Source organism: Anguilla anguilla, chromosome 6, assembly GCF_013347855.1.
Source record: "Anguilla anguilla isolate fAngAng1 chromosome 6, fAngAng1.pri, whole genome shotgun sequence".
In the NCBI taxonomy this organism is placed as follows: domain Eukaryota; kingdom Metazoa; phylum Chordata; class Actinopteri; order Anguilliformes; family Anguillidae; genus Anguilla; species Anguilla anguilla.
Window position 1 is genome coordinate 1548702 of NC_049206.1, and position 13125 is coordinate 1561826.

General features: G+C 49.6%; 1 protein-coding gene across 1 annotated transcript in view; it reads left to right on the plus strand.

Annotated features, from left to right (window-relative positions):
• LOC118228934 (ephrin-A2-like) overlaps positions 1–11692 on the plus strand; it is a 49709-nt gene extending 38017 nt beyond the window's left edge. The window contains exons 2-4 of the mRNA XM_035420529.1: positions 4080–4372; positions 8550–8615; positions 8984–11692. Coding sequence (XP_035276420.1) covers positions 4080–4372; positions 8550–8615; positions 8984–9105 — 481 coding nt within the window. The 3' untranslated portion in view covers positions 9106–11692. The remainder of the gene's footprint in view (positions 1–4079; positions 4373–8549; positions 8616–8983) is intronic.
• The last annotated feature ends 1433 nt before the right edge of the window (positions 11693–13125 follow it).

A 13125-nucleotide genomic window follows, 5' to 3' on the forward strand; every position in this document is an offset into this window, starting at 1 on the left:
TCTCACTCACGTTTTTGGGGTTTTTTCAGAGCGCCTGAAGGTTGTCCAATGTCAAGCGCACAACACCGTTTTGAGGCCTGGGATCCCTTTCAACTCAGTCCCTTTTAACTTCTACAGCGCCATCAAAAATAAAATAAATAAATAAAATTGTAAGGCTTTTTTTGTTTGAAAGGAGAGGCAGGCGGAGTGGGTCTCTGACTCCGACGCGGCGCAGGTTTAACCTACACACCGCTGAACACGGCACTTTCAGCTTTGGAGTCCGCCAGTGAGCTCGACTTTGATGTGGAAATGAGGGGTTTTTAAAAAAATAATAACTCTTTGACAGGGAGAGGCTGGTGTTTACATAACGCAGAGCAGGGCGGAGCCTAGAGAGACTGTGGGTTTGAGCAGCGGAGAGAAACCCTGCAGATCTCCGTCTGATCCTCAATCAGCCTGAGGCATGGTGGGTAATAGAGAGGGAAAGAGGGGGGGGGGGCGAGAGGGAGGGAGGATGAGAGAAAGAGAGAGGGGGAGAGAGTGAGGGAGAGAGCAAGGGAGGGAGAGAAAGATGAGAGAAAGAGGGAGAGAGAGATGGAGGGAGAAGGAGAGAGAGAAGTCAAGAGTCAACAGCACCTGGCAGAAGATGAGTGAATGAGTTTGTGTTTTAGTGAGTGAGAGTTTGAGTGAGTGAGTGTGTAAGTGTGTGAGTGCGTGAGTGTGTGTTTGAGTGAGTGTGAGTGCGTGAGTGAGTATGTGAGTGAGTGAGTGAGTGTGTAAGTGTGTGAGTGCGTGAGTGTGTGTTTGAGTGAGTGTGAGTGCGTGAGTGAGTATGTGAGTGCATGAGTGAGTGTTTGAGTGAGTATGTATGTGAGTGAGTGCGTGAGTGAGTATGTGAGTGAGTGAGAGGGTGTTTGAGTGAGTGAGTGTTTGAGTGAGTATGTATGTGAGTGAGTGCGTGAGTGAGTATGTGAGTGAGTGAGAGGGTGTTTGAGTGAGTATGTATATGAGTGAGTGTTTGAGTGAGTATGTATGTGAGTGAGTGCGTGAGTGAGTATGTGAGTGAGTGAGAGGGTGTTTGAGTGAGTGCGTGTTTGAGTGAGTATGTATGTGAGTGAGTGCGTGAGTGAGTATGTGAGTGAGTGAGAGGGTGTTTGAGTGAGTGAGTGTTTGAGTGAGTATGTATGTGAGTGAGTGCGTGAGTGAGTATGTGAGTGAGTGAGAGGGTGTTTGAGTGAGTGCGTGTTTGAGTGAGTATGTATGTGAGTGAGTGCGTGAGTGAGTGAGTATTTGAGTGAGTATGTATGTGAGTGAGTGTGTGAGTGAGTGAGTGACTATTTGAGTGAGTGTTTGTTTGAGTGAGTATGTATATGAGTGAGTGAGTATGTATGTGAGTGAGTGTGTGAGTGAGTGAGTGTTTGAGTGAGTATGTATGTGAGTGAGTGCGTGAGTGAGTGAGTGAGTGTTTGAGTGAGTATGTATGTGAGTGAGTGCGTGAGTGAGTGAGTGAGTGTGTGAGTGAGTGAGTATTTGAGTGAGTATGTATATGAGTGAGTGAGTATGTATGTGAGTGAGTGTGTGAGTGAGTGAGTGTTTGAGTGAGTATGTATGTGAGTGAGTGTGTGAGTGAGTGAGTGACTATTTGAGTGAGTGTTTGTTTGAGTGAGTATGTATATGAGTGAGTGCGTGAGTGAGTGAGTGAGTGTTTGAGTGAGTATGTATGTGAGTGAGTGCGTGAGTGAGTGAGTGAGTGTGTGAGTGAGTGAGTATTTGAGTGAGTATGTATATGAGTGAGTGAGTATGTATGTGAGTGAGTGTGTGAGTGAGTGAGTGAGTGAGTATTTGAGTGAGTATGTATATGAGTGAGTGAGTATGTATGTGAGTGAGTGTGTGAGTGAGTGAGTGTGTGAGTGAGTGAGTGTGTGAGTGAGTGAGTATTTGAGTGAGTGAGTGAGTGAGTGAGTGTGTGAGTGAGTGAGTATTTGAGTGAGTGTTTGTCTGAGTGCAGATGTACTCTCCAGTTCTCACGCTGTTTTAGTAGCGGGTGTGAAACCCCCCCCCTGAGGGCTGAGCACCCTGCGGGGGGGGGGGGGGGGGGGGGGAGAACACCACACACTGCGCCAAACGCTGGAGAGAGAGGAGAGGGTGTGGAGTCTTAAATATTTAACCCAGACTAACCAGAGAGGAGAGGGTGTGGACTCTTAAATATTTAACCCGGACTAACCAGAGAGGAGAGGGTGTGGACTCTTAAATATTTAACCCGGACTAACCAGAGAGGAGAGGGTGTGGACTCTTAAATATTTAACCCAGTCTAACCAGAGAGGAGAGGGTGTGGAGTCTTAAATATTTAACCCGGACTAACCAGAGAGGAGAGGGTGTGGAGTCTTAAATATTTAACCCAGATGAACCAGAGAGGATAGAAGATGGTGTGGAGTCTTAAATATTTAACCCAGATGAACCAGAGAGGAGAAGGTGTGGTGTCTTAAATATTTAACCCAGACTAACCAGAGAGGAGAGGGTGTGGAGTCTTAAATATTTAACCCAGATGAACCAGAGAGGATAGAAGATGGTGTGGAGTCTTAAATATTTAACCCAGACTAACCAGAGAGGAGATGGTGTGGAGTCTTAAATATTTAACCCAGACTAACTGGAAAGCACTTCTCCCCCACCCCCTTTCAGAATGCTGCAACTTCTGGAAAAAATGAAGAAAAAAAAAATCAGGATCGGATCAAAGGCTTCCTTTGGCCTTCTGGGAGAGGGGAAGGGAGGGAGGGAGAGAGAGATGGAGAAGGAGAGAGGGCGGGAGAAAGATCAGAAAAAGAGAAAGAGACAGGAAGGAAGGAAGAGAGAGAGAGAGAAAAGAGGGAAGAAAGGGATGGATGGGGAGAGGGAGGGTGAATGTTCTTAATCACAGGCATATTCAGCAGAGTTTTGTGTGTGGAGGAAATGCTCAATGAGGGATGATTACTGATCTGAGGAGAGGAGAGAGAAAGGAGAGAGAGAGGGGTGTTAAACGGATACGAGGTGGGGTGGGGGGGCGGTGGGTGGTAGACCTCCTGCACCCCCATCTCAGTTAAATGAAATTGTTTTTGTTTTTGGCTGTTCAGTGTTGTGTGCGGAGTGCTGTGTATGAAATTACAGGGGATTGATTGAGTAACCATGGTACCGTGCATTCGACTAACAGCAGTAAAGCATGTTAGATGGGACCTGCAGAAGTACAGTATGTCAGAGAGACAGACTGTCAGGGATCCAGGGACAGCTGAGGAGCTGGGGGGGGGGGGAGCAGGTGCACACAGGTGTGCCGTTTCTTTGATTTTTGGAAAACAGCAAGAACCTAAATGTGAGGAAGGGAGGGTGCTGCTGCTTCGGGAAAGGTCCCGTCTGTCGGGCTGAAATTGCACATCCCAAACAGCCTCTTCTGCAGTGTAAATGCTTCCTGTTTGGAAAACATCATATGTTACAGTGGTGAAATATATCATAATATCTTAAAGCAGCAATAATTTATATACTTGCCAATATATTGTAAACTAAAGTATTGCAATGTACTTATAATATTTGTAACTGACATTTGTGCATGCATTTGTGTGTGTTTTTGTGTGTGTCTGTGTGTGTGCATGTGTGTGAGTGTGCGTGTGTGCCTGTGTGTGTATCTGTGTGTGCATGCGTGTGTATGTGTGCGTGCATGCATGTGTATGTGCGTGTGCATGCTTGTGTGCATGCGTGTGTATGTGTGTGCATGCGTGTGTGTGTGCGTGTGTATGTGTGTGTGTGCGTGTGTATGTGTGTGTGTATGCGTGTATATATGCATGCATGTGTATGTGTGTGTGCACGCATGTGTGCATGCGTGTGTATGTGTGTGCATGCGTGTGTGTGTGTGCATGCGTGTGTGTGTATGCGTGTGTATGTGTGTGTGCATGCGTGTGTGCATGCGTGTGTGTATGTGCGTGTGTATGTGTGTGCGTGTGTGTATGCGTGTGTGCATGCTTGTGTATGTGTGTGTGCGTGTGTGTATGTGCGTGTGTATGTGTGTGTGCATGCGTGTGTGTATGTGCATGTGTATGTGTGTGTGCATGCGTGTGTACGCACGTGTGTGTGTTCTGCAGGTTCCGTCGTGGGGACTACACAGTGGGGCTGAGCATTAATGACTACCTGGACATCTACTGTCCGCACTACGCCAGCGCGCTGCCGCCGGAGCGCATGGAGCGCTACGTGCTGTTCATGGTGAGCCTCGAGGGCTTCCGTAGCTGCGACCCGCGCATGCGCGGCCTGAAGCGCTGGGAGTGCAGCCAGCCCCGCAGCGCCGCCGGCCCCCTGCGCTTCTCCGAGAAGTTCCAGCTCTTCACCCCCTTCTCCCTCGGGTTCGAGTTCCGGCCCGGACACGAGTACTACTACATCTGTGAGTATGAGCACACACACAGAGTACTACTACATCTGTGAGTATGAGCACACACACAGAGTACTACTACATCTGTGAGTATGAGCACACACACACACTCTCACAGAGTTCTACTACTTCTGTGAGTATGAGTACACACACACACTCAGAGTACTACTACATCTGTGAGTATGAGCACACACACAGAGTACTACTACATGTGTGAGTATGAGCACACACACAGAGTACTACTACATGTGTGAGTATGAGCACACACACAGAGTACTACTACATCTGTGAGTATGAGCACACACACAGAGTACTACTACATCTCGGAGTATGAGCACACACACAGAGTACTACTACATCTCGGAGTATGAGCACACACACGCGCATACACACACACACACACACACCCACAGAGTACTACTACATCTGTGAGTATGAGCACACACACACGCATACATACACACACACACACACACACAGAGTACTACTACATCTATGAGTATGAGCGCACACACACACACACACACACACACACAGTACTACTACATCTCGGAGTATGAGCACACACACATGCATATACACACACACACAGAGTACTACTACATCTCGGAGTATGAACACACACACACACACACTCTGTAATTATACTCAGCGTAAGTTTATCTCGTGTCCTGGATACCTAGAGCAGCCAGAAAAGAGAAGATCCCCCTCCCGTTCTATTCTTCAGCTGCTGTTGTGACTTTGGTCTCCTGTATTTCACTAGTAGTTGTGCAGCTTTTAAACTCACTGTGAGTGTGAGTTTATTTCTATGAGCTGGAGAAGCTGCCTTTTCTCTCCTCTGGCTCTCTCTCTCCCACTATCTCTCTTTCTCTCCCTCTCTCTCTCCATCTCTCTGTCTCTTTCTCTCCCACACTTTCTCTCTCTTGTCTCTCTCTTTATTCCCTTTGCCTTCTCTCTTCCAGCTGAAAGTGTAAATTAAAGTGAATCTGTGAGAGTACCTGCTCTGAGCCCAGGTGTGTGGGAGGACGGGGGGGGGGGGGCAGTTTGGGGGCCTGCTGGTGTGCAGAAACAGGCCCACCTGTATGAGTGAGCAGGAAGTGTGTTCAGCTGCAGTGAAATCCTCTGGTGTTTCTCTGCTCAGATTGCCAGGCCCAGCGGCGTGGGCTGTTTGTAGTGTCTTTCTTTCTTGCTTCGACGCCTCTTCAAGTGCTCTGACTCACTACCACCGGGGACTGGAAACGCAGTAAAAAAAAAAAAATTATCGAGCTTTTTTACTGCTGCTGTACTTCATTAGACAAAACTTTCAGAGAGTGTGGTATTTCCTGTTTATAAAGCAGTTATAACCCCTCAGAGAGTGTGGTATTTCCTGTTTATAAAGCAGTTATAACCCCTCAGAGAGTGTGGTATTTCCTGTTTATAAAGCAGTTATAACCCCTCAGAGAGCACAAGTGTTTCCTCTTTATAAAGCATGCCATGAGTTTGGTATGATGCAATTAAGTTTTAATAAATTTGAGTATGTGTGTACACTTGTGTGTGTGTGTGAGTGTCTGGTTGTGTGTGAGCATGTGTGTATGGCTGTAGCATCAGCCATTTGGTCAGCTCCTTCTGTAAAGCCAGTTAATGGCGCCCTCTAGTGGAAAATTCTACATTTGAGTTGCTGAATGAGGTGTATAAATCCTGACCAAGAGAACTGTCTCCACTTTAATTTCCTGATTACAGATTCACTTTCCTGACTTTTTAAAACTAATAATCTTCTCTGCTTCATCCCCCACACACCCGCTGAGTTAACTGCTCAGGAACGGTCTGTAAGAACGCCAAATCCAGGGATAATGCTCGGTTGGCTGTTCACTGCAGGGGGCTGTAGCGTGAAACGTGATTGGTGCGCTCGCTGACAAACGGCGACTTACTTTCCAGGAAAAGAAACTTTCTCATTAACGGCACATTAGCATCATCTGCACACAGTGAGTGGGAACTGTGAGAGCGGTGATTACGGTGGGAGTGTCTGGGAGAATAAGCCAACAGCGCGTCTGTTTGCTGTGTTCTGAACTTAATCACATCTTCTAATCTCTCCTCCTCCCCTGGAGGATTGTGGGGTATCACCACGACTGCAGTTGTCATGGTGCCAGGCGGATGTTGCGGTAGAATAGATGCGTGAGATTAAATAGTGTGTGTGTGTGTGTGTGTGTGCTTGCATGCATGTGTCCACAAGTATGTGTGTGTGTTTGTGCTGAAGTGCATGTGCATATATCTGAGTGTGTGTGTGCGCACAAGAATGTGTGTATGTGTGTGTGTGTGTGTGTGTGTGTGTCCTCTCCGGGTTGAATTTCCCATCTAGAACTTGTTACGAAAAACCATTTCTGGAAAATACAATCATCAGTGAAACTTAAGAGCCAAGAAAATGCGGTTTTTATGGCTCTGAAAAAGTACATAATTAAAGCTGAGCTGAGCTTGTGATGGAGCAGTAAGGTGACCTTTCCGCTGAAAGAGTTGTTTGTGTCTTCAAGGGTAAGAAAAGTGATTGCATCTTTTTATCTGCAGCTCCTGTAATGGGACTTTTGAACGGGACCATATGGTGTGTTTGTGATTACCGCCCGACTACATGCGCATTCTTTTGGCTTGAATGATGACAACACAGCCTCAGAGCTCAGAGTCACACAACACAGGCTTTCAGAACACAGCCTCAGAGCTCAGAGTCACACAACACAGGCTTTCAGAACACAGCCTCAGAGCTCAGAGTCACACAACACAGGCTTTCAGAACACAGCCTCAGAGCTCAGAGTCACACAACACAGACTTTCAGAACACAGCCTCAGAGCTCAGAGTCACACAACACAGGCTTTCAGAACACAGGCTCAGAGCTCAGAGTCACGCAACACAGGCTTTCAGAACACAGCCTCAGAGCTCAGAGTCACACAACACAGGCCGTTCAGAACACAGCCTCAGAGCTCAGAGTCACACAACACAGGCCTTTCAGAACACAGCCTCAGAGCTCAGAGTCACACAACACAGGCTTTCAGAACACAGCCTCAGAGCTCAGAGTCACGCAACACAGGCTTTCAGAACACAGCCTCAGAGCTCAGAGTCACACAACACAGGCTTTCAGAACACAGTCTCAGAGCAGCACTGAGTCACACAACACAGGCTTTCAGAACACAGGCTCAGAGCTCAGAGTCACACAACACAGACTTTCAGAACACAGCCTCAGAGCTCAGAGTCACACAACACAGGCTTTCAGAACACAGCCTCAGAGCTCAGAGTCACGCAACACAGGCTTTCAGAACACAGCCTCAGAGCTCAGAGTCACACAACACAGGCTTTCAGAACACAGCCTCAGAGCTCAGAGTCACACAACACAGGCCGTTCAGAACACAGCCTCAGAGCTCAGAGTCACACAACACAGGCCTTTCAGAACACAGCCTCAGAGCTCAGAGTCACACAACACAGGCTTTCAGAACACAGCCTCAGAGCTCAGAGTCACGCAACACAGGCTTTCAGAACACAGCCTCAGAGCTCAGAGTCACACAACACAGGCTTTCAGAACACAGTCTCAGAGCAGCACTGAGTCACACAACACAGGCTTTCAGAACACAGGCTCAGAGCTCAGAGTCACACAACACAGACTTTCAGAACACAGCCTCACAGCTCAGAGTCACACAACACAGGCTTTCAGAACACAGCCTCAGAGCTCAGAGTCACGCAACACAGGCTTTCAGAACACAGCCTCAGAGCTCAGAGTCACACAACACAGGCTTTCAGAACACAGTCTCAGAGCAGCACTGAGTCACACAACACAGGCTTTCAGAACACAGCCTCAGAGCTCAGAGTCACACAACACAGGCCCTTCAGAACACAGCCTCAGAGCAGCACAGTCTTACTGCAGCACAGTGATACTGTTTCTCATGATAGCTGGCAGTGTTATTCTGTTACATGTATTATTATTTCACTGTACTTTGGAATATTAACAGCCCCAACAGGGTGGGCCATTCCAGTCATATCAGAAATAGTCAGAAAATGTTTTATTTCTGGTTACAGAAGCAATGACTATGAGAGATAACTCATCACTCTTTCCCCCGCTCCCCCCACTCCCTCTTCTCTTTCTCCCCCTCCTCTCACTCTTTCCCCCTCCCCCCCTCCTCTCTCTCTCCTGCTCTCTGCCCCCCTCACTCTCCCCCCCCCTCCCCCCCCCCAGCCTCCCCCCACCCTAACCACGCAGGGAGGCCGTGTCTGAAGCTGAAGGTGTATGTGAGGCCTGGCAGTGAGTACCCTCCCCCCCCCCCATCCCACCGTGATGGGGTCGGGGCACGCCTCTATCCGCTTATTATGTTTCATTCCCTAAAATTTACCATGAGTGCAGCAGCACACACAGGCTGAGGAAACAGCCATCTTGGCAACACAGAGTTAAACGCAGGTGCAACGTACTGTAATCCAGGATGTGTTCTGTCTGTGTCTCTTTCTCTTTCTCCTCTACAACCCCTCCCTCCCTCCTTTTCTCTCTCTCTCTCTCTCTCTCCACCAACCAACCCTGCCCCCCCTCCCTCCATCGCCCTCTCCCTCTCTCTGTTTCCCTCTTCTCTTTCATTCTCTCCCTCCCCCCCCCCCGCCCCCCCTCCCTCTCTGTTTCAGATGAGTCAGGTTACAGGTCTCCAGAGCCCTTTCTGACAGATGATGGGTCAGACTGCAGCGTTGCCCTGACATTCCTCGCCATGGTGACGGCCGTGGTGCTGATGCTGCTCTCCCTCTCATAGTACACTCCCCTGCCCCCAGCGCCCCCATCCGCGTGGTTCCAGCGGTTACCTCACCCTAGCTGCCTCTGTCTCCACCTCCCGCGCCACCCTGCCTGCCTCCATCTTGAGTCTCTCCACACAGGCAGGACCCTGTAGCGTACTACAGCACAGTGCTATGAAACCAGGCTTCCCTGTGCCCCTGCTGCCGGTGGACAGCCAAGCTTCACAGATGTGATTACATTCACAAGCCACCAGGGGGAGCCCTGCTGTGGTTACTCTGCATGACCACCTAGGGGAGACCTTCTGTGGTGGTTACATTGACTGACCACCAGGGGGAGACCTGCTGCGATTACACTGAATGGCCACCAGGGGGAGAACTTCTGTGATTACACTGAATGACCACCGGAGGGGACCTTATGTGGTGGTTACACTGACTGACCACCAGGGGGAGACCTGCTGCGATTACACTGAATGACCACCAGGGGGAGACCTGCTGCGATTACACTGAATGACCACCAGGGGGAGACCTGCTGCGATTACACTGAATGACCACCAGGGGGAGACCATCTGTGGTTACCCAAAGACCTTCTGCCTTTACACAGCGTGACCGCCAGATGGCACCCTATTGTGGTTACACTAAGCGGCCACCGGGGGATCTCTCCAGGCAGTGTGCTGGGGCCTCAACTGTCCTCCTTCAGGTGGATTATCCTGTGTCCAATGCAGCAGGACATATTTTGAATATTGTGACCACTCGCGTTAAGAGATTCTCCGTCATCTCCCTCAATCTCTGTTCCTCAATAAGCTCACCCAACCCTCCAAAGTATGGGAGGAACCTTACTGTGAATCTGCCAAGGTCGCTAATCCGTTCAGTCCTTTAGCCGCCAACCCGCGTTTAGTCCTTTAAACGCCAACCCGCGTTTAGTCCTTTAAACGCTAACCCGCGTTCAGTCCTTTAGCCGCTAACCCGCGTTCAGTCCTTTAGCCGCTAACCTGTGTTCAGTCCTTTAGCCGCTAACCCGCGTTCAGTCCTTTAGCCGCTAACCCGCGTTCAGTCCTTTAGCCGCTAACCCGCGTTCAGTCCTTTAGCCGCTAACCCGCGTTCAGTCCTTTAGCCGCTGACCCGCGTTCAGTCCTTTAGCCGCTGACCCGCGTTCAGTCCTTTAGCCGCTAACCCGCGTTCAGTCCTTTAGCCGCCAACCCGCGTTCAGTCCTTTAGCCGCTAACCTGTGTTCAGTCCTTTAGCCGCTAACCTGTGTTCAGTCCTTTAGCCGCTAACCCGCGTTTAGTCCTTTAAACGCCAACCCGCGTTTAGTCCTTTAGCCGCTAACCCGCGTTCAGTCCTTTAGCCGCTAACCCGCGTTCAGTCCTTTAGCCGCTAACCCGCGTTCAGTCCTTTAGCCGCTAACCCGCGTTCAGTCCTTTAGCCGCTAACCCGCGTTCAGTCCTTTAGCCGCTAACCTGTGTTCAGTCCTTTAGCCGCTAACCTGTGTTCAGTCCTTTAGCCGCTAACCCGCGTTTAGTCCTTTAAACGCCAACCCGCGTTTAGTCCTTTAGCCGCTAACCCGCGTTCAGTCCTTTAGCCGCTAACCCGCGTTCAGTCCTTTAGCCGCTAACCCGCGTTCAGTCCTTTAGCCGCCAACCCGCGTTCAGTCCTTTAGCCGCTAACCCGTGTTCAGTAGCTGATGTGTTTATGGGGCTGAAAGTGGGCTCGGTGAGGGGCTGCTTTTGGAATGGTTATCCTCTCAGGCTGAAGATTGTGGAAGTTTACGATCGCTGACTGACGTTGAGGTGACGGAGCAGAAGAGACACTGTGTGCTCGTGCATTTTATTTAAAGAAATCTTTTTTTATATGCATACATGGGGGGAACAAAGTTTAATAAGAAAACAGACAATCTGCCTTTTTTTCCATGGTGCTGGGTCTGAGGCGAGCCTCACGTTTCCGTTGAGTAGAAATGAGCTCTTCGCCTCTGGCTTTCTTTTCCCCGTTTGTCTCCATCTCCTCTCTTACTCGCTCTCGCTGGCTTTTAATGTGCAGCTTTGTCCGATACGGCATCACTGAACTCGCAGAAATGCGACTCAAATGACCTTTGAACTCCCGGACCACTGAGCCGCTTGTGTTCAGCAACTCAAATCCGGCTTTCCGTAATTTCAGGAAAGAAAAAAGAAAGGAATTGGGCCCAGAACAAGACGAACATTTGCCTCTGCTACAGGGACTCGGAAGGTAAGAGAGGCTTGCACTGGACATGGACATGAAACTTTCCTAAATATATTTGTCAGTATTTACTTTGTTCTGTTACATTTTTTTAAAGTTCTTTACAAAAAACGTTACAAGAAATAATTCATATATGTCTTGAACTTTCAATGTGAGCTATTGAATCTCTGTTGTCAAAGATGTTTTAGAAAAGAGCTGTTTTTCTGTAGTTCTCTTGCTTGTTACGCAATGCATTCTGGTACTTGTAGGCCTGTAATTGTTTTCAAAAGCATCTTACAAATGTGATTGTCAAACCATGTTTTGTTTTTGTTTGCTTTTGTTACTTTTATATCTTTCCAGTTTGTCTTGTTTTGGCAAATAATCAAAAAAAGCAGAAAATAAAGCTTTGTCACAGCAGTACAGAGTTTTGTGTTTTGTAAAATCAACATCCTCAAGAAAATGTAAATATGAAATTAATCTTAGTTATAAGTTTGAGCATAAAACATCAGCCATCGGGAGTTTTTGTCCAATAGAGCTAAAGATACACAACATTTCCAAAAGTATGTGGACACCTGAACATCACGCCCATATGTGCTTGTTGAACACTTCATTCCAAAACCCTGGGCATTAATATGGATTCCCCCCCCCCCCCCCCTTTGCCTCCGCTCTTCTGGGAAGGCTTTCCACTAGATTTTGGCAGTTGGCTGCGGGGATTCCACTCAGCCACAAGAGCATTAGTGAGGTCGGGCCCTGACGTTGGGCGTAAGGCCTGGCTCGCAGTCCTGTGGTCCCTACAGAATGGTAAATGGACTGCATTTATATAGCGCTTTTATCCAAAGTGCTTTACAATTGATGCCTCTCATTCACCCATTTACACACGCCCTCACACACCAACGGTGAAAGGCTGCCCTGCAAGGTACCAATCAACTCATGGGGAGCAATTAGGGGTTAGGTGTATTGCTCAGGGACACTTCGACACGCCCAGGGCGGGGGATCGAACCGGCAACCCTCCGACTGCCACACAGCCGCTCTTAGGCTACCTCCTGAGCTCTGCGCCCCTGGAATCCTGAATTCAGCGCTGCATGGAGGCTGGATTCCCGCCGGTTTGCGCATAATTACCCATCTGAGTTGCCGGGCAGAAAGCTGGAGGATTACTCCCGGTCTAAATCTCCCAGCAGTCGCTGGTTCAGTCTGCATGGTCAGTCGGGGAACCCGCCGTCAGGACCGCGTCTGTTTCACAGTAACGGCGTGATAAACGCTGACCCGCACGCGCGTCAGGGAGAAGCGGCCGCGGAGAGGACGGCGGAACGCTGCAGCGAGGAAACCGCTCCGAGACGGTTCGTATATTCCGAATTAGGGGAGAAAGAGAAAAACAAAGAGTAAGAAATGGGACAAGCATTGGTCCTCCCAGGGGAGGCGTCTCTGTGCAGTTTAATCCTGGCTGTTGATTGGCCGGGGCTGGGGCTGGGGGGGGGGGGGGGTTGAGGGGTGTGGGGCAGGTAGAGGCGTCTCTGTGCAGTTTAATCCTGGCTGTTGATTGGTGCCGTGGCTGGGGCCGAGGCTGGGGCTGGGGCTGGGGGGGAGGGATGGGGGCGGTTTGAGGGGTGCGGCAGGTATAGGCGTCTCTGTGCAGTTTAATCCTGGCTGTTGATTGGCCGGGGCTGGGGCTGGGGGGGGGGGGGTTGAGGGGTGTGGGGCAGGTATAGGCGTCTCTGTGCAGTTTAATCCTGGCTGTTGATTGGCCGGGGCTGGGGCTGGGGGGGGGGGGTTGAGGGGTGTGGGGCAGGTAGAGGCGTCTCTGTGCAGTTTAATCCTGGCTGTTGATTGGTGCCGGGGCTGGGGCTGGGGGG